This window comes from Labeo rohita, chromosome 1 (assembly GCF_022985175.1).
Source record: "Labeo rohita strain BAU-BD-2019 chromosome 1, IGBB_LRoh.1.0, whole genome shotgun sequence".
NCBI lineage: Eukaryota > Metazoa > Chordata > Actinopteri > Cypriniformes > Cyprinidae > Labeo > Labeo rohita.
The window spans coordinates 40,970,573-40,992,941 of record NC_066869.1 but is presented as its reverse complement, the minus strand read 5'-3'; the positions used below and the strand labels follow the sequence as shown (position 1 = coordinate 40,992,941).

At 35.4% G+C, this 22,369-nt stretch overlaps 2 protein-coding genes across 4 annotated transcripts in view; both read left to right on the top strand.

Annotated features, from left to right (window-relative positions):
- The first annotated feature begins 2,333 nt into the window (after positions 1–2,333).
- On the top strand, positions 2,334–6,341 carry xpa (xeroderma pigmentosum, complementation group A). Its single transcript, XM_051136417.1, has 7 exons — positions 2,334–2,465; positions 3,014–3,198; positions 3,273–3,383; positions 3,470–3,575; positions 3,810–3,975; positions 4,412–4,529; positions 4,742–6,341. The coding sequence occupies exons 2-7, from the start codon at positions 3,021–3,023 to the stop codon at positions 4,894–4,896; spliced, it is 834 nt and encodes a 277-aa protein (XP_050992374.1). The 5' UTR covers positions 2,334–2,465; positions 3,014–3,020; the 3' UTR covers positions 4,897–6,341.
- Positions 6,342–11,814: 5,473 nt separating this feature from the next.
- Positions 11,815–22,369, top strand: part of LOC127181166 (uncharacterized protein C4orf54) — a 20,855-nt gene continuing 10,300 nt past the window's right edge. For 2 of the 3 annotated variants that reach the window (XR_007829757.1, XM_051135846.1), the window contains exon 1: positions 11,815–16,083. Coding sequence is in view for 2 of the 3 variants with exons in the window: in XM_051135846.1 (XP_050991803.1) it covers positions 12,007–16,077 (4,071 nt within the window). In the remaining variant the exon portion in view is untranslated. Of the gene's footprint in view, positions 16,084–19,866; positions 21,300–22,369 lie in introns of those variants that run through there. The other variant, XM_051135758.1, reaches the window with a different exon arrangement.

Here is a 22,369-nt window from a genome sequence, read left to right as displayed (position 1 = left end):
AAAATTCCCATCTCAAAAAATTAGCATATTTCATCCGACCAATAAAAGAAAACTGTTTTTAATACAAAAAAAAAAGTCAACCTTCAAATAATTATGTTCAGTTATGCACTCAATACTTGGTCGGGAATCCTTTTGCAGAAATGACTGCTTCAATGCGGCGTGGCATGGAGGCAATCAGCCTGTGGCACTGCTGAGGTGTTATGGAGGCGTTGGTCTTGCGTCTCTCAACTTTCTCTTCACAATATCCCACAGATTCTCTATGGGGTTCAGGTCAGGAGAGTTGGCAGGCCAATTGAGCACAGTAATACCATGGTCAGTAAACCATTTACCAGTGGTTTTGGCACTGTGAGCAGGTGCCAGGTCGTGCTGAAAAATGAAATCATCTCCATAAAGCTTTTCAGCAGATGGAAGCATGAAGTGCTCCAAAATCTCCTGATAGCTAGCTGCATTGACCGCAGCTGACATGGCACCCCAGACCATCACTGACTGTGGGTACTTGACACTGGACTTCAGGCATTTTGGCATTTCCCTCTCCCCAGTCTTCCTCCAGACTCTGGCACCTTGATTTCTGAATGACATGCAAAATTTGCTTTCATCCAAAAAAAGTACTTTGGACCACTGAGCAACAGTCCAGTGCTGCTTCTCTGTAGCCCAGGTCAGGCGCTTCTGCCGCTGTTTCTGGTTCAAAAGTGGCTTGACCTGGGGAATGCGGCACCTGTAGCCCATTTCCTGCACACGCCTGTACACGGTGGCTCTGGATGTTTCTACTCCAGACTCGGTCCACTGCTTCCGCAGGTCCCCCAAGGTCTGGAATCGGTCCTTCTCCACAATCTTCCTCAGGGTCCGGTCACCTCTTCTCGTTGTGCAGCGTTTTCTGCCACACTTTTTCCTTCCCACAGACTTCCCACTGAGGTGATACAGCACTCTGGGAACAGCCTATTCGTTCAGAAATTTCTTTCTGTGTCTTACCCTCTTGCTTGAGGGTGTCAATGATGGCCTTCTGGACAGCAGTCAGGTCAGCAGTCTTACCCATGATTGCGGTTTTGAGTAATGAACCAGGCTGGGAGTTTTTAAAAGCCTCAGGAATCTTTTGCAGGTGTTTAGAGTTAATTAGTTGATTCAGATGATTAGGTTAATAGCTCGTTTAGAGAACCTTTTCATGATATGCTAATTTTTTGAGATAGGAATTTTGGGTTTTCATGAGCTGTATGCCAAAATCATCAATATTAAAACAATAAAAGGCTTGAAACTACTTCAGTTGTGTGTAATGAATCTAAAATATATGAAAGTCTAATGTTTATCAGTACATTACAGAAAATAATGAACTTTATCACAATATGCTAATTTTTTGAAAAGGACCTGTATATATATATATATATATATATATATATATATATATATATATATATATATATATATATATATATATATATATATATATATATATATATATATATATATATATTTATATTTATATATATAAATTATATATATAAATAAATATATATATATATATATATATATATATTTATATATAATTTATATATATATATATATATATATATATATACATAATATATATATATATATATATTTATTATATTTTTTTCCCCCCTTAAGCTCCAGTTCCTGCTCTGTATCAAGAACTTCCAATTTAAATTAAGAGCTTGATCCAAGTTCCTCATTCTTAGTTATTATATCAGGCTTTGGAGTTTTACTTCCCAAAAATTCAGACTTTTCCTCATTGAAAGAACAACAGGAACTAACAAACATTAAAAAAAAAATCAAAATCTAGTTTAGAATGTGTATGAAATAGCATTAGAATGTAGAATGTAGAATACAGAATTTAGAATATATACACAATGGCACTAGAAGCTAAGGTTGTGTGGCTTAAACTAATAAAATAAAATACATTTTTTAAATGTATATTTATGTATTTAAATTTATATTTTTAAATACTGCTGTTGCATCAACCTTTTTTTTTTTTTTTTTTTTTTTTTTTTGCTTGTGTCTATAAAATAAAAACATTGCTGTTGTATCATAATATACAAATGCTTGTCTATAAAATAAAAATATTGCTGTTGTGTTAAAATAGAATGAAATATAACAAAAATTAAATAAAATATAATAAAATATTGTTATTGTATCAAAAAATAAAGTAAAACAAAAAGATTGCTAAATATTGCTATAAACTAATTTTTGCTGGTATTTATGGAAGTCATGGTTAAGATAAAAGTAATCACTAATGCGTTCTTTCTCAACGTAGTTCCACAAAAGAGCCAATAGATGGCGATGTTGGTCTTTTGATGCAAAATATCCAAAGAGGAGAAGGAGTTCACAACATTCAGTAGTTCATTAGACCACACTCGTAAACATTGAACTGTTACACTGGACTGGTATTTTACATTTTTCATTTAATTTCTCTTCGGACCAGCTATAAAAAGAGAAAACTTTTTACGTTTGCGGTAAGACATCGTCTTATAGAGTCCTTGTCGGTCTCGAGCTCTTTGCTTTATGTAATATAGTAACCAACTATAGTTTATGCTGTAAACATGTTATAATTACCACTGTAAATGTATAATATATTATATTTGATTAGGAATCTATCTAATATATTATATATTTATTCAGTGATTGATTCATATCGTACGGATTGTAGTAACCAACTTAAATGAGCATGTATTGTTACCATTGTACATTTATAATATGTTAAATTTGATTTCTTTAATATTTTATTAATGCATTCATTCATTCATTCATTCATTGGATTTGTGGTTAAATGCTTAAAAGGTTTTGATTTTTGGTCACTACTTAATTCCCAACCTTGGGAGATGTTATATGCTTTATACGTACATTATTGTTACTGTATATATTTCTCTAATTTCTTTATTAATTCAAGAATTTATATTTATCTTCATGATTATGGTTAAATGTTGCTTGTTGTAATTGCTGATTATTATTGTGACTTAAATGAATGACTAAATGTGTCCAAACTGGTGTTGTACATTTATAGACTCATCATGGATGTCCCAGAAGCCAGTCATTCTCAAGATGCACTGCCAGATGCTGCAAACTCTTCAAGCGATTCCAGTGTGTCCTTAACACCACACATGTTGGCCAAGATTGAACGGAATAGACAACGGGCATTGATGCTCAGGCAAGCCAGGCTCGCTAATAGACCGTCTTCAGCTCCAGAAGGTTCGTCATTTGTTAACACGTACATGAATTTGGACAAATTTCACTTTATCACACACTTTATCTCCTTCCCTCAGGAGCTACATGTGCTAAAGTTGCAAAAACTATAGACTCAGGTGCAGGGTTTTTTATTGAAGAGGAGACAACTGAGGATGAGCAGCAGGACAAAAGAGTGGTTGAGCAACCAGGTGATCAAAAATGACATTACTGACCTATATATGCATGTTTTTTTTAACTTGTTTTTAACAGATGTGCAAAATTGTATATGTTTCAGCCCCAGTAATGGAGCCTGATTATCTTATGTGTGAGGAGTGTCTAAAACCATTCATGGACTCTTATCTCAGCAACAGTTTTGATCTGTCTGTGTGTGATAAATGCAGGTATGTGCAGGTAAATGGCATCCATTCATAATGGGTTAAAATATATTGTGTTACAGAGCCAACTGAGTTTACCAGCTGGAGCTGTTGGTATTGTATTTATCTCATTATTTATCTCAGTATTTCAGTTTCACAACTTTGTTGTGCTTCCTGTGCACCTGCAGTTCAACATCTGCTCAAAGCAAGCACTGTAACGTGTATGCGTATTTCATTTTCTAATTGCATATGTTTGCATAGAGACAACGAAGTCAAGCACAAGCTAATATCTCGAACGGAAGCCAAACAGAATTTCCTCCTGAAGGATTGTGATCTGGATAAGAGGGAGCCACCGCTGCGATTTATTCTGAGGAAAAATCCTCACAATCCACGCTGGGGAGACATGAAACTCTACTTAAGGTCACAGGTAGGTTCAACAATATTAAAACATTAATAATATTAAGACATTACAATTTTAAATAACTGTTTACTATTTGAATTGATATTTTAAAATATAATTTATTCCTGTGATTTATTCCATCATTACTCCAGTGTCACATGATCCTTCAGAAATCATTGTAATGTGCTAACTTGTTGCGTAAGAAACATTTCTTTATAATATTAGTGTTGTAAAAAGTCATGCTGCTTAATATTCTTGTGCTTAATTTTTTGTTTAAGATTCAAAAAATTTGAAACAATGATCAAAGTTCTAAAGAATGGCATTTGTTTGAAAAATAATTATTTTGTAATATTTTAAATGTCTCTTTATTAATTAAATGTGTTCTTTTCTGAATAAAAGTAAAAGTATTACAGACACAAATGTGCATATTAATAATTTTTTATTTATTTTTATTAACTTTAAGGTGGTAAAGCGCTCTCTGGAGGTGTGGGGCAGTGAGGAGGCTCTGGAGGAGGCCAAGGAGAACAGAGAGGAGAACAGGGAGGTGCAAAAGCAGAAACGCTTTAATAAAAAGGTTAAAGGTATGAAAGCTGACCAGTCTGGTGCAATTACTCTTTAACTGCCAGATTTTAAATATACACTAAAATCTTTTCCCACTTGAAAAGGTTGTATGTTTAGAAAAGTGAATAGTAATAAAAAAAATATATACTAATTAGACAAATTAGAACTAATTAAACTACTTTTGGTCCCAGTGTGTATTTATAGATTGCTTTCATCTTAATCTGGTTTTCAGAGTTGAGGCGGGCAGTCAGGAGCAGTATGTTTAAGAAAGATACCAGCAGTCATCAGCATGTTTATGGGCCTGAGGAGCTGCTAGACGCAGAGGAAGATCTCTACAGGAAAGTGTGTCAAACCTGTGGACACGAACTCACTTTTGAGAAAATGTAAATACGTCTTTGAGGTCTCACTGCTGTGGCTACTGTACAGGGAAGAAGCAGGGTCCGGATCCAGGTCAGCGAAGAGTAATCCTGATCTTGTTTCTGGTCCTCGACACGCTCCATTGCCTCGCAGTCCAGGTACCAAACAGGTGTGCATCAGTTTTTACTTGAACCAATTCAGAGTATCTGAAACTCCTAACCAGCATAGTGGTGCTGTTTATGTGTGTTAATGCCTTCTGATGTTTAGAAATGTCAGCATTAAAGGGATAGTTCACCCAAAAATGAAAAGTCTGTCATTAATTGCTCACCATCATGTCGTTCTAAACACGTAAGACCTTCGTTCGTCTTCGAAACATAAACTGAGATATTTTTGATGAAGTCTGAGAGCTTTCTGACCCTGCATAGACAGTAATGCAACTGACACGTTCAAGGCCCAGAAAGTTAGTAAGGACATTGTTAAAATAATCCATGTGACATCAGTGCTTCAACTGCAATTTTATGAAGCTACGAGAACACTTTTTGTGCGCAAAGAAAAGCACGTTACTCTCATGAATGCACAGCGAAGCCTGACATGTTGAATAAAGTCATTATTTTTGTTTTCTTTGTGCACAAAAAGTATTTTTTTATGTCCTTACTACCTTTTTGGGCCTTGAATGTCAGTTGATATCACTCTGTGCAAGACCACAAAGCTCTCGGATTTCATCAAAAATATCTTAATTTGTGTTCTTAAGATGAACGAAGGTCTTACAGGTTTTGGGAGGGTGAGTAATTAATAACAGAATTTTCATTTTTGGTTAAATTATTCCTTTAGGATTAGAGTATGTCGCACTAGATTTGATCACAAGAGGGCACTATAGAGCTGCTATTGTCAAAATTGGAAGATCAAAATGATAGATGATGCAAGGTTGAGTTCTTTGTTATTTTTGGGTTGAGCACACTGTTGAACATACTCTAAATCTATGAAATGGAGAAGAGAATACAAATGATGATACAAAATATTAAATTTTACATCCCAGTCAAGTTTTTATTTAATATTTAGGATGTGACTACCAAACAACTGTGATATTATTATTTCTGTGTATCATAATGACAAGGCAGAAGCACCAAATTGGTCCAATGCTGAATTAGTAACAGGATCTCGTTTATCACTCTCCTACCTCGTAAAGTCCAGTGCCTGTTTGTTCAGTGAGAGATATTGATAATTCCATACGTACACTGAGCGATTCTCTCACGGTGTTGTGTTTCAGTCTGTCTGTGTGACTATTGAAAGGCTTCCTAATTCACAAGAAGCACGAATGCATTCATTCCTTAATGACCACTTTTTTCTTCACATTTGAAGCCAGTGTTGGGTAGATACTTTATGCTGTATTAGAAATGATAAATTTAGTCTATGAAATATTTGTTTAAAAAGATTTCTTTGTTTGTAATAAATGTTTTTTTTGCACATATTAGAAATGTTTCTTCATTTGGTGTTTACGTTGCCCATTATCAGCTTCTATTATCTGATGTCTCAGTGACCACAAACATGCATTTTATTATTCTTCAGGGACACTATATGATTGAACCACATGCCCACTTTTATCATGGCGAAGCTTGCATATGTGAGTAAGAGCGTGAACGTGTGAACGTTCCTTTTGTCATGGTGTCCACTAAGGCAGGGTTACACATGCCTTGCATTGCTGTCATTATTGGTGTTCGCCTATATCTTGTTAGCTTTTTAGTCCTTTGGCCCCTTTGGGCCACTGTAGAATATGACCAAATGAAGGACAACTCTAGTAATGTCCTGAAATGTCATTCCTGAAGTCAGTATTGCCAAAAAACAATTGTTATAACAAGAAAAATTTTGTTTGTCTCTAATAAAATACTAAAGTAGTTAATGTGATATATGTATTTTGTACTACTGTACAACAATATTTTTACAGATTTTTTGGTAACACTTTCAATAAGGTTTATTAGTTACATCTAGTGCTGTCAAATCGATCAATCAAGATTAATCGCATCCAAAAGAAAAGTTTGTGTTTACATAATGTATGTGTGTACTGTGTATAGTTATAATGTCTATATAAATACAAACTCATACATGAATTTAAAATATATATATATATATATATATATATATATATATATATGATTTATTATATATAAATATAAATATATATTACATATATTTCCTAAATATATACATGTATGTGGGTGTATTTGTATATACATAATAAATAAACAGTACAAACACATTTTATGTAAACACAAACTTTTATTTTGGATGCGATTAATCGATTTGACAGCACTAATTACAGCATCTATTAATCTTAGTTAATGTTACATTTCAGCATTTACTAATGTATTATTAAAATAAGTTTTTAAAAGTTGTGTTTACTAACATTAGTTAATGCACTACCAAAAAAAAATCAACAACTATTTCTAATGTAAACAAATTACGCATTTATTTATTTTTCAGTCTCTAACAGGGGTTTTTCACACGGAATGCATTTATTTGTTTAAAAAAATACAGTAAAAATAGTTTGTTTGTTTTTTTAATTGAAAATAACTGTTTTCTGTTTTAAAATGTAATTTATTTCTGTGATGGCAAAGCTGAATTTTCAGCATCATTACTCCAGTTCTGTTCAAGAAACAATTATTATTATTCTAAATATTGAAAACATTTGAGAGCAGAGCTTGTGGGTTAGTTTTCTGTTAGATCTTTCTCATAGCTAGCCATTACAACAATTTAGAAGCCACGTGGTCAAGGCCTCAAACCGTAAATTGTCCTTCTATTGATTTAATGGCATGCATATTCATTTTGTCAGACTATGTCAAAACTCATGTAAGCTATGGACATACTACAGACGCAAAATTATTTGACAGTGTTAACTGTCAACTTTAGTGGGGCATTTTTATTTCTGTTCTCATGCCTGGTGCGTTCTTATGACCTAATTGTGAAGTCTCAGCATAGCAGTTCTGAAATTTAAAACCCTCCACGCTTTTATCATCATTCACACTGACTCAACTAATGCACACAGGGGCATGAGATGAGTTGCCTGCTAAATTGTCCACCTGCAGTCGCACAAGTATTGTAATAATAGATCTTGTTGATAGTTACAGTTGAAAACATATCATTAATAATATATAGTAGAGCCTAATTTGAGCTTGAACATTAACTACAGAAGAGCTCTAAATTGTATAGATTGCCCATTGTCTTTGCGCTGCTGCTTGTGTCCTTTAACCTCTGCTGACCTTTGGGGTCAGTGTAAGGCCGAAAGACCAGCAAAGCACACCAGAGTGAGAGAGAAAGAGAGAAGGACATACCACGCTAATGCCTGTGCTTTGATTAATGGCACTCATGATTTGCCACCTGCTGTTTTATATGGCCCTCTGTGAGTAACTGATCTCGAAGTGCTCGCATGCGTGGCGTCCGCATTTTAAATAGCTGCCTAAATTTAACAGCTTTGTGGAGGTCGTTAAAAATTCAGACACCGACAAGTTTCTAAGCAGCTCGCGTTCTGGTGTGAAAGCGACTGCTCTGAAACCGCTCAGCGTAGTCCGTTATATATACAGCTGTCATAGCGGATCCATCTTTTACCCTTTCGCACACGTGATGGTATTACATGAGATGTGTGCGGGCCTATTTACTCTATATGCAAATGCTTTACATACTGTTAGCAGGTGTCCTAAATAGACTCGTACCCGGCTCCTCCACGGCTCTGGAGGATAGATTAACCACTGCCAGGGAGGGGTACGTGTAGCCTGGCATATTTTTTTCAATTTTTGATACATTTTTCAATCAAATTGTCTACTAAAAAAATGTACAAAATAAATAAAACTCCACAGTTATTGCAAAAGTTTATATTTTATTTGTTGTTTAATGGTTTAATTACACTTTATAACAACATTCTTAATCAATAAAATTGATAAACACTGTAAAATGCTTAATAATTCAAGTACATTCAGTAGTTGTTAACACTTTTCAATGAAGTTCTATATATATATATATTTTTTTTTTTATTAATGCAGTAGTTAATATGAAATATGAATAAACAATATTTGATAGCACTTAATCTTGGTTAATGTTCATTTCTGCACATACTCATACATGTTTACCATTTCAGTTAGATAAATAAATTAACATTAGTTATTATGAATGCAAAGTATTTAAAAAATTAAACTAGTGTTAAAAAAGTTAGACCTTAGTCTAAATAGCTGTCAAAGTGATTAATTGCGATTAATCGCATTCAAAATAAAAGTTTGCGTTTACATAATTAATATGTGTGTGTACTGTATATATTTATATACTAACATTAGTTCTTGCATTATGAATACAAATTATATGTAAATGTATTTAAGAAATGTAAGTGACATATTTATATATAATGTGAATCATCTATATAAATATGAAAAACATACTTTTATTTAGCATGTGATTAATTGTGATTAATCAATTTGACAGCCCTTTAAAAAAAATATTGATTTCTGTTTAACAAAATGTTAGCATTTCTAAATGTTGGTATAGTATTTAAATGTCAGTTTTGTTAATGATTTATTATGAAGCTTATTGTCACACTTTTTACTTCATAACATTTTTCTGGATATTTTATTTTTTAAGGTAATTTTCTAGGTAACATATAAGGTAGGATATTTAACATTTCATGGTATATAGAGTAGCGGCTCTCTACGCAGTAAAGTCAATGCCAGTTTGGATTTATGGATGATATTTGGATGAGCTTCCTTAAATTTGACAGAAATATGTTCTATTATAAAAATGTAATATTAGAACTTTATTTTGGAGGATAAAATGAACAGAAAATCTCCTAAATGAAAAGTTACACTGATTTACTAGGTGATTAAACGTTTTAAACTTTTTTTGTAACCAACATACAAAAAATTACTGGACTTTTCACTGAGAAATTTACTTACTAAAAAAACTTTAGAATTTTTTTTAATTTCCCCATGTGACAACTAGCCCCAGTTTTTCACTAGTTACTTTAAAGCATTACCAAGGTCAAACTTTCATGTTGCATTTTGAAAATTAGGATTTATAGGTGAATGTGCTGTTATTAGACTGTATGTCACCATCTTAGATTTATTGTAAAAGTCTGTTTTGCCTTCTTTCTTATTGGATGCCATCATTTCAGACTGTCATATCCCTCACACCTCTGCAGTTGTTCTTTTCTCTCTCTCTCTCTTTGTTGGGTTGTGGTTCTCATGTCTCTTTCCCAGGGCCAACTTGCTTTCTGCACGGTTGGCAGCAGGCACTGGCTCTAATACGGGCATGCAGCTGTCGTGGCCCAGAGGCGGACATTGATAACATTCAGTTGACAACAAATGTTTCTATACTCGCGTTATGCGAGCGGTTATGCACTTCTAGGAGGCGCACACCCACAATAGGCCAACGGCTCTTCTGAGCATAGTGTTTTGCTCTAAGCTTTGTGGACTATGACATGATGTCTAATAATACCTGTTAGAGTAGTGGAGAATGGGGTGTGATGTGTCGTCCCTTTGATCTAGGAAAGTGCCTGCAATATTTATCGTGTGAATTAAGATTTATTACGGACACATATACAGCTGCCTTTGATTAAGACATGCACAATTTTGTTGAAGAATTGTTTTAATTGTCTTTTGCATGTCAAAATAAACTTTCTACATGAATATTATTTAAATTATAAATTTATTTTAAAGGCTAAAGGTTAGCTTTGAATTAGTACATGAGACATTCTTCCTAAAATAGTAACTGTGTCAGAAGCTTTGGGGTAAATTGTCCCAGTGGTTGAATTTATAGTCATAGTTCCTGAATTTGAAAGAAAGCCTTAATATTACAAAGCTTACAATTACTAGTAAACTTATAGTGGCAAATTTAAAGGGATGGTGCTAAATGAAATCCTGCCAGCAAGTACTAGTAATATTTAATACATTTCCACACCGTTCTGAGGGTTCTAGTAATGCATTATAATGCTTAGGTTTTTTTCAGTCAATTGAAGGATCTTAAAAAAAAAAAAAATACACCACCAGTCAAAAGTTTTTGAACTGTAAGATTTAAAATGTTTCTGCTCACCAAGCCTGCATTTATTTGGTCCAAAGTACAGCAAAAACAGTAAAATTTTGAAATATTTTTACTATTAAAATAACTGCTTTCTATTTGAAAATATTTTACAATTATTTAAAATGTATTCCTATGATTTTAAAGCTGAATTTTAACATTTATTTTTATTATGTTAAAAACAGCTGAGTAGAATTTTTTTCTTTGATGAACACAGTTCACAGTTAATTTATAAACATCACTTTTGATCAATTTAAAGAATCCTTGCTAAATACAAGTATTAATTTCTATAATTTTTTTTTTTTTAAAAAAGGATCATGTGACACTGAAGACCGGAGTAATGATGATGAAAATGTAGCTTTGATCACAGGAATAAAATTACATTTTAAAATATATTCAAATAGAAAGCAGTTATTTTAAATAGTAAAAAATATTTCACACTATTACTGCTTTTGTTGTATTTTTGATCAAATAAATGCAGGCTTGGTGAGCAGAAGAGATTTCTTTAAACAATTCTTCTATATAATATTTAAGTAAATATTTAAATAAACATAAATCCTTCTCATGGCTGGTTCTGCAAGCAAAACATGTGACATGGCATTTTTTTGTAAAAAAAAAAAATTGTTTTTAAAAAATATAAATTGCTCACCCATTCCCTGACTAAACTTATCCCTTAACATAACATAGCTTACCTTTAACGTTGAAATATTACCAGACATCTTGAAATATAATTACGTGTATTAGTATTACGTCCTTAATTGCTCCTTGCCTAGAGGACAACCTAGAAAAGTGTCAAGTTAATGTCAGCCATGTAATAATCATTTATAGCATTACGTCATTATCGTTACTAGACCTATGATTAGCGGTAAGGGGATCATACCTGTGCAGTGACACTCAGTATACCTCTCTCTCTCTCTTTCTGTCTCTCTCTTTCTCCCCTCCCTCTATCGTCGTCGCAGTGTCTCCCCTCGCTCACTTGTCACTTGCCCCTCTCGCACAGGACCAGTTCACTCACTCACACAAACCGTACTGCGGTCCGGTGTCAGAGGCAACACCACTGATCTCCGTGCGGGACGCCGTTAAGACCAGATGGAGACCCTTCAAACGGCGAGCAGAGAGGACACCGGACCGTTCAAAAAGCCACTGAAAGATCACTGCGAAAGTGACGATCACCGAGAAACAAACTATGTAGACCTGGGCAACCCATCGGACATGAAGTCTGACAGCACTAAGACAGTAAAAGTCACTTTCACAGGCGAAGGGAACCAACTGGCAATATTCAAATGTAAAGGCGACACATCCATCTCCGGGAATAAGAGTCCCGGGGAGCGCGAGGAGACTGGAAAACCGGAGAAAACTTCATCGTGCCATTCTGAGGGACTTTATGAAAAACGCGCTCCGCTAATAGATGATTATGTGGACGCGGGAAGGAACGTGAAAACCGAAAATCTAAAATCTGCGTCGTATGAAACAGAGGAGTTACAATACACCGACATGTACTTGAACAGCCGCTGCGAATCAAAGGACAACACAAGCGTAGCGGACGTAGAGTCGCACTATATTACGACCCACGAGATTCAGCTGACGGAGCTAGATCACGATGTGGATTACGAGTTTGGTCGGGGATCGTGCTGGGATTTCGAGGATGACAATCTGGTATATTCGTTTGTTGACTACGCATCGTTTGACAGCGACGAGACGACTCTTGGAAGAATCCAAAGCAAGTCCAAGAGCAATAAAGTTCCTCCCACTTTACGCGCGGCGAAGCTTTCCGCCACAGGTGCTCTGGTCAGCACCGAAAGTGAACTTTGCGAATCTGATAAATGTGCCAGCTCGGATGAGGGCGCCGGACAGCTTGGAAATTCGTCCGGGCATATTCACCTGTCAATCAAAACGTCCTCGCGGGCGGTCAACGAACCTGCCGGTGTTTCAGGACAGAGGAATGTCCGTTTTCACACCAGACGTGCAGCTGAGCGGAGTCATTATTCATTTAAAAGCTCCGACTCCAAAAGCGAGACCCTGTTTGACCGCTACTTTATCCCACCTCCCGGTCGCCAGCACCTTGCGAGCAAACTGAGGGGAAAAGACATCAACGAATATTCCAGCGGCGCGTCCAGTTCCGTCAGCGAACTGGATGACGCGGATAAAGAGGTGCGTAATCTCACCGCGCGTTCCTTCCGGAGTTTGGCTTGTCCTTACTTTGATGCCATAAATCTGAGCAGCTCGAGTGAATCCTCGGTGTCAGAACACGGGCTGAGCATTAACAAATGGTCCGCTTTCGTCGACTTAAATTACGGGAATTTGACACGTGAGGCGCACAAAAACTCTACGCCTATTATGGAGGGAAATAAAAGCAACGAGTGTGCAAACATAAACGACGAGGTTCAAACCAACACACCTAGCCCTCAAACTAAAATTGTGTCGCTGAAAAATAACTTGAACTCGCAACAGGCGTCTAAGAAAATTGAGTTACGAAGCAAACCGGGTGAGACCATCACACTTACTGAAACCTTGAACTTCAATTGTAACGTCGGCGCAGGGATACCTGCGCGGGAAAGGCGCGCAAAACGCGCGCTGAATGCCGTGATGTCACGTTCCACAGCTGATGTTACGGGCACCACGCCAGTTAAAACGGGGTGTGAAGCGGAAAGTCCGTTCGGTGAAACTTCTGAAGAAGCCCACAAAAAAGCCATCTTTGCCTCTAGTCTTTTGAAAAACGTAATTTCCAAGAAAATGCAGTTTGAGCAAGAGCGTAAAATGGAGAGAGGTGAGATAACCGATACGTATCCCGTGCCATCAGTGTGCAAAGAGAGTGTGAAAGGCTTACAAAGACAGATTTCAGACAGTGCCTCAGGACACTCTCAAGAGGAACTAGTTGATGCAACAGACCAGCCTCAAGAGAATCCATGTGCTGCTGAGTCACCCTGTGACCCAGAAATGACCTCTAAATCAGACCCAAGCGAACCACTAAAGCCTCCCTTTCTAAAGAGTGCTTTCAAAACCTGGAAAGATGGAGAACAGGATATGCAAGGTGATGGAGAATCCCAGTGCGCACCGGAGGAGGAGTCGCCAATGCCAGACACCTCAATTAGACCTGTGATGGAAAGCAGTGAAAGTGTTGAGGGTGAGAGCAGTAAGATGATTAAGATGTCTCACTTGTATGTCCCTAGCTCGCAGCTTATGCCTAAGGAAAAGGAAGCTGCCGGGCTTTCATTACATAATCTGAAAGTGACTGGAGATCTTGCCGAGTCAGATGGGGGAGGGTGCGGAAAACTGAGCTCTGGCCAGATCTGTAGCCCTGCGGACACAGACCAAACCTCACAGTGTCAAAAAGCCCCCGAAATTAAAATACGCCTGCGAAGCGTTAAAGAAAACAAAAGCAATCAGTTCAATATCACCAATCTGTTAACGCCTAACATCCATCATGGCACCAATGCTAAAAAGGCGACGAGCGAATCTAAAAGCCATTCGTTGACCATACCAGACAAAGTGCCACATTTTATGGTGAGGGATATTAGAGATAGTAAGTGTAAGTTCCAGACACCTATTCACCAGGTTAGAGATGTGCGCAAATTGGTAAAAAGCTCATATCGGTTCGTAGCGCTAGAAAATGCTTCCGGGATGGCATCCACACCATTACGAGAGGAGAGCAAACCTGTTAATCGGGGACCTGACAAGAAACCATTTCCTACACCAATGGTCATAAAATGCCAGTCTGTGAACACAAACAATGCTGTAAAACCCTCCGAGCCTGTGGGTGAAATGGCAAGATTATCGCCTAATCTCTCAGATGGGCCTACTAAAAGTGAAACCGTTCGCGCCGCACCCAGAGTGCCATGCACTAAGCAACCCGTGTCTGAACAACCAGAGTTTAGCTTAAAAATCGATGCTAAAGCGGCAAAACGAAAACCAGAAAAATCAACAGAAGGCAGCGAGAAGAAACCCGAGTCGAAGGTTTCAAATCAAATAGCTCTTGAAAAGTTAAAGGCAGCTGTGAAAACTATGGAGCAACTGTACGTTTTCGATAGGAACGAATGGAAGCGCAAAACCCAAGCCCCGCGACCAATCACGGACAGCCACGTGCTGTCGCTCATCACGCGAGAGGAGCAAGGAGTCATGACCAAAACGGACTTTGAGAACGAATATGGGAAAGCGGACACTAGCTCACAGCTGCACGCTGAACAGTCGACCACAACCTCCGGTGTTGACGAGGATAAAATGTGTATGCCAACAGGTCAGGAAGACACGGCTAGGTTAGAAACCCAAAGGGCAGATTCTTTCAACGACAAGTGCGTTTTTAGTCACGGCAGTAACCTCAAAGCACCTACACGTACAACTCCAACAAATGATGGCACTCAGCAAATGCTTTCCACCCTTCAATCTCACAAAGCTCCTGTGTCGCTGAAAATCTGTCCTTCTAAATCAAAAAGTGAGGAAAAGCACCAGAAAGAGCACCAACAGACAGATTCAGACAATTACCTAACAATCCCTGTTAAAGCCCACACTTCTGATTCGAAACCCTCACAGACACAAGGCTCGCACCCAAAGCCTTCCCATCAGCCCTTGCAACGCTCACCTATTGTAATGGAGTCTTGGTCTCCTGATAGTCAAACAGCCACGATATATCATCACGCCATGCCCCTGCCAGCTGTACCTGCCCCTCAACCACAGCTGCTCTGCTTCACACCACCGGCGGACGTCCCGCCGCCTCACATCCAGCGCAAGCTCCTGTTGGACCCCGCCACTGGCCAGTACTACTTAGTGGACACCCCTGTGCCCATGCAGCCAGCCGCCCAGCGCTTTTACCATCCTGAGACTGGTCAGTACTTGGACATTCCGTTATCACTCACCCCAGTGCCTGTGTCTGTCTCGCCGGTCGCCCTCAGTCCTGCGGCAGCTTATCCCCCCACCTATTTGGTCTACCCCTCGACCCTGATGCCACCCCATCCACACCCGGTCCCCCAGTCCCACTCATCCACCTGCTCGGAGGGTGAGGACACGGTCGAGACGGGCAGTATGTATCTGATTCCGCAGGGCACCGCAGTTCCCAGTAGCACCAACAAACCGGTCATCAGCATTACATCCCAGCAAGGTGCACGTATTGTTGCTCCTCCCTCCTTTGATGGCACAACTATGAGCTTTGTGGTGGAGCATCGGTAACGGAAGGTAAGTGGACAATGCATGGATGTGTGTGTGCAATGGAAAAAATGCATGGGTGTCTTCAAGTCAAGCGACGAAAATAAATTAAGTTGCATTTGCTTAAAACAAAAAAAATTATTGGAAGCGTTTCGAGCTTAATTAATATATAACGTAATCAATTTATTAAAAAAGGATGGCAGAGGGTAGTAAAATGTTTTACAAAATACATTTCAAATGATAAACTTTTAAAAACTTAAGACAAAAAGTATCTAGTTAGTGTGATTGAACTACACCATGGGAATTGACTTCATACATTCACTCCCAGAATAAAAAAGGTACAAAGCTGTCACTGGGTTGGTGCAAAAGCTAAAAAGTACATATTTGTAGCTTATTTACCCCTAAATGGTACATTTCGGTACTTTAAAAGTACATTTTAGTACCTAAAGTGTAAAAAATAATTTATCCTTTATCCTTTTTTTAGTGTTAGTCATTCTAAAAAAGAGGCTAAACATCATTTGTTTAGATTTGATATTGATGCAGTTTGATATTTATTTGCACTTCCCTAGTGAAAAATACCCTAGTAAAAAAGTAATAGATTTAAAATGCAATTATTGTATACTAAGTATAGTTCAAGTCTATTAACATACTGTATTTACTGACATATTGCTCGAGACGTACTGATATAAAAATTGTAATTAAACTCTGTTTGGAGTACTACTTGTGCACAATGCACATTTCTTAAAATTAAGCCTAAAATATGTTTTAATGTCACTGTTGATGAGGATTGTATGATCTTTAAATAATATTGGTCTTTAAATGCAAAATATTTGCCTACTGCAATAGTTCCACTTTAAGTTCCGGTCTAATCAAATATATACTTAAATATATTTGATTAGACTAAAGTGGAACTATTGCAGTAGGTAAATATTTTGCATTTAAAGACCGATATTATTTAAAGATCATACAATCCATATTACCTTTAGTTGGACTTCAGCACTACTTCTGCACAATTAAAGTGCATTAAGTACAAAATTAGTTGTTACAATTTAACAGACTTACTAAATATACAAGTCTAGTACATTAAAAGTGTAATTGCAGGGTATTTTTATGCACATTGTACGTCATATGTAAATGTATTTAGCTTGAAATAAATGTATTTTAAATATATTTTAGTATATTTATTTTACACTAGGGTAAATATATTAAAATGTATTTTAAATACATTTCATTTTAAGTATACTGCAAATACATTTATTTATGTACTTAATAAAAATACTTTGCAATTATACTTTTGGTATACTAAACTGGCTTAAAGTCTGCTAAACTGGAAAAACTAATTTTTTGTACCTAATATTGTGCAGAAGTAGCGCTTAAGTATATTTAATTGTGCTCATACAATCCTCATCAATAAGGAGATTAAAACACATTTTAGGCTAAACAGTAAAAAACGTGCATTGTGCACAAGTAGTACTCCAAATAAAATGTAATTATAATTTATATATCAGTACATCTCAAGCGATATGTCAGTAAATATGTTAATAGATTTGAACTGCATTTAGTATGAAACAAATGTTTTTTTAAATATATCTCTGTTTTACTAGGGTTAATTCATACATTTTCAAGTATGGTATACTTTTTTGTTGTTAAATAAAACAGATTTGCACTTGTTTCACTGCTTACACTTAATAATAATAATTTTTAACAATATTTAGCATATGCTATAAAACACCCTAATAAAAAAGTAATACATTTATTTCATACTAAGTATAGTTCAAATTTATTAACATATATACTGACATAAGACTTGCTTATATAAAAATATAATCAAGCTTCATTTGGAGTACTACTACACAATGCACTTTTCCTGATATTAATGTGTTTTAATATTACTATTGATATTGTATGACCTTTGAATAATGTCAGTCTTTAAATGCAAGATATTTGAAGTGTATCTAAAGTATACTTGCAATAGTTCCACTTTAGCACAATCAAATATACTTAAGTATATCTTTAGTTGGACTTCAGCTGTACTTCTCCACAATTGCAAAGTGCATAAAGTACAAAATTAGCCTAGTTGTTCCAATTTAGCAGATTTTAAGTATACCAGTTTAGTATACTAAAAATACAATTCCAGGGTATTTTAAGTACATCAATATGTAAATGTATTTGTAGTATACTTAGCATAAAATAAATGTATTTTAAATACATTATATTGCATTTATTTTTCACTAGGGCATATATAACGACAGAAAAAAAGAATGTTTTTTCTGCTTTTGTGTCTGTATGTTTGTTTATGTGGAGCAATATTTAGTGAAACAGTGAATGAATGAATGAAGTTATGAGTTTCGCAGTCTATAATACTCATGTATGTGCTTGGGCTTGAATATTAATGAAAAGTTGAGACTTTGTTTCATGTGTTCAGGTTTTCATGTTTTTAATGCTTTACAATATCTGTGTGATGTATTGATGTTGATTCGTCACCAGTAACACATTTGATTACATTTTTCGGTTTGAATCAAAGCAAAGAATAGTGTGAGTAACAAAATAAAGGCCAGGGTGGCAAGTAAAACACTTTCTAAGATGTTTAGGTAAGATGAGACCGAAATCTTCAGAGGAACCAACACTCAGATTGCATGACTTTTGCATGAGCTTGATTAATAGTCACGTATGCACAAGTCACAAAAAGTGAATGTCACAAAGATCATGTTTTTCTCATGATGCACATCGACAAAATCATAGAAATACCAAACCCTGGCAACTATTGCTGGCACTTGACAGTATGCATGTGTGAGTGTGAGCTGGAGCGTGTGTACATGTGTGGAAAGGTCAGTAGGCGAGTAAAGTATTTGTTGTGCTGAGGCAGTAGGATGACAGCTGCTGGGGCCGATCAGAGGACCAGCAAGCTGCAGCAGGGTCAAACCTTTTTATAGAGAGAGAGACGGAGTGAGAGGGACCTTCGTATGTGAACTTTAGGGATTCTGCAGTCTGCTGCAATACTGGCTGCAGCGATGAAAGAAATATGGTCTGCATATTTAATGTTTGTGGTAGAAAGACACCAAGCATTGCCATTCAGACTTACTCCAATCTTGTGTTTCATGCCATTCCATTTATGCTGTGCTGCATGATGTACAGTAGTATATTTAAAATGTGTTGATAGCATTTCGGTTGCAAGTGTCTGATGTGTGGGTGTTTCTTTAATTATGAACTTGCATGCCAGGGGTTTAACAGTAAAAACATTTTTTAATAAAACAAAAAATGTTGCTTTAAATTACTTTTGTTTTTCTTTTTTTCTTCCAAATAAGCATAAGCTCAGTAGTCATTGTGTAAAAAAGAGCATGTAATTTTTTGCACAAAGTATCACTTCACTTCACTAATTTCCATCACAACTAACAATTTTAAATAGTTTTTCCATTTTTTTTAAATAGAAAAATCAAGGTAAAAAGATTTTGTTGAAATTGTGTCTTTTCTAATTTTGCCTTGTCATATTTTGCAATGAAAAGTCAAAATATTATTTAATTTTCTTAAAAGTTAGGAAAGAAAGACCACGTAAAATGTTGAAATTTATATCGGTTAAAAGAAAAAAAGAATGTATAAAAATTATACAGTTCTAAATGTTTGTATTAGAACATTATTAGTAGACAAATCAAATTTACTAATAATATTTTTTTTCTAAAAATCCATAGGGTCAAAATGTGCACGGTTAAAGAAACACCCATACGTGTACCTTAAGCCTCTCTATTAGATTTATATAATTAATCCTTGAAATTTATCGTTCCCTTGATTCGTCTGTTTTTTCCTTTTCCTTCTCAGGATGGTCTTTGTCTGTCTGTCGGAGTGTGTCCTCCTCCCACTCCCCAAAAAAAATTCCTCAGACATGTTTCACAGTTTCCCACATCTGTCTTCATCAATTCCTACCCGGTGTTGCCTCGTGATCTGTGACTTTTGCAATGTTCAAAAGCTAAAGAGGAAACATTTTAAGCAGTTTTACAAACTTGTGTAACATTTGCTGTTTATGTAGTTTGTAGACTTTTTGAGGCAACTATTTTTGTTCATCCAGCACTGCATAATTAAGCCAAAGTTTTCAAGTTATCATTTTTGTATAAAGTGTTTGTATTTTTACATTTTTATGGACTCCTTTTTACCTACCTGTAGTAGGTAGTAGCAAGTTCTGACTGAGTGAAGCATGGCTTGTGTGAACGAGAGAGAAAAAGAGATAGAGAAAGATTTTGTGTGTTGTGTATGTGAGAGAGACGGAGTAAATGTGTGTCTGTTTCCTCTCACTGTGATGAGAATTATGATAATAGCGACGGATCATTGGGGAGTTCTGTATGTCAGTGTATAATAATAATGCTTGAACTGAAAATACTTGTACATTTAAAAACTGTCTCAATCTTGTACTTATGTTGCCAATTACCTCAGTTTGCAGTGCAGGCATGTTGCTGTCTCACAGTATTATGCTCCTTATGCTTTTGTTCTGTTTTACCCTTCTTTTCCATCATCTGTCCTCCCTGTTCATTTTCTTTTTGTCTTTTTTGTTACATTGATCACATATTAAAGGTATATGGATCTGCAGGCCAATCTATGTACCAATTTTAGAAGGAATGCATTGTTATTTTTGTCAGCGTAACATATGCTTACTATAAATGTGATATTCAAATTAATCCCATAAAGATTGGTTAAAGGGATAGTTCACCCCAAAATAAAAATTCAGTCATTAATTACTCACCCTCATGTCGTTCCAAACCCATAAGATCTTCGTTCATCTTCAGAAGACAAATGAAGATATTTTTGATGAAATCCGAGTTTTCTGACCCTGCATAAACAGCAATGGTACAATGTTCAAGGCCCAGAAAGGTAGTAAAGACATTAATAAAAAAGTACTAATAGTAATAATCAATTACAGAATTTTCATTTTTGGGTGAACTATTAAAAATTTCATATAATAATCAAAAAATAACCAGCACATATTGCTTTATCATGAAAGCTGCTACCACTTAAAAATATGACCAGAGAAAAACTAATTAAATATAATTTATAATATTATATGGTATTAGACACATATTCTATTATTAAGTCATAACACGACACAAATTAAGATGCTACAACCTGCTTAATAACAATAAATTATAACACAATGAGTATTTTAATTTTTTTTTCTGAGTATTCTGAAAGAGAATAATGTGAATACTAGCCTATATACACTGCGTTTCAAAAGTTTGGAATCAGTAAGATTTTTTCTGCTTGTCAAGGCTGCATTTATTTGGTTAAAATTACAGAAAAACTGTAATATTGTGACATACTGTTGCAAATTAAAAAATTCCATTATACTTTAAAATAGAATTTATTCATGTGATCAAAGCTGAATTTTTAGCATCATTGCTCCAGTCTTCAGTGTTACATGATCTGTCAGAAATCATTGTAATATATAATTTATTATCAATGTTGGAAATTGTTGTTGGAAATTATGTTATGATACTTTCTTTCAGGATTATTTGATAAATAAAACATTTAAAAGAACAACATTTATTTAAAATAAAAATATTTTCTATTAATATACACTACTGTTCAAAAGTTTGGGGTCAGTACATTTTTATTTCTTTTTTTGAAAGAAATTAATACTTTTATTCAGCAAGGATGTGTTAAATTGATAAAAAGTGATAGCAAAGACTATTGTTAAAAAAGATTTCTATTTTGAATAAATGCTGTTATTTTATAGTTTTTATTCATCAAAAAATCCTGAAAAAAAGTTTCACAGGTCCAAAAAAAATATTGATCAGCACAACTGTTGCCAACAGTGATAATAAATCAGCTTATTAGAATGATTTCTGAGGGATCATGTGACACTGAATACTGGAGTAATGATGCTGAAAATTTAGATTTGCATCATGGAAAAAAATATATTTTAAAGTATATTAAAATAGAAAACCATTATTTTAAATTGCAGTAATATTTCATATATATATATATATATATATATATACACTACCGTTCAAAAGTTTGGGGTCAGTAAGACTTGTAATAGTCTTTAAAGAAGTCTCTTATGCTCATCAAGGCTGCATTTATTTGATTAAAAATATAGAAAAAAAAAACAGTAATATTGCAAAATGTTTTTACAATATAAAATAATGTTTTTTTTATTTTAACATACTTTAAAATAGAATTTATTCCTGTGATGAAAAGCTGAATTTTTATCAGCTGTTACTCCAGTCTTAAGTGTCACATGATCCTTCAGAAATCATTCTAATATGCGGATTTTTTATTAGAATGATCAATGTTGGATAATATCAACAGTTGTGCTGCCAAATATTTTTTG

Coding starts and splice junctions, on each gene's coding strand:
- xpa (XM_051136417.1), top strand. CDS start 3,021: ATGGATGTCCCAGAAGCCAGTCATTCTCAAGATGCACTGCCAGATGCT. Junction 3,199..3,272: donor ACCGTCTTCAGCTCCAGAAG/GTTCGTCATTTG, acceptor TCCTTCCCTCAG/GAGCTACATGTGCTAAAGTT. Junction 3,384..3,469: donor AAGAGTGGTTGAGCAACCAG/GTGATCAAAAAT, acceptor TATATGTTTCAG/CCCCAGTAATGGAGCCTGAT.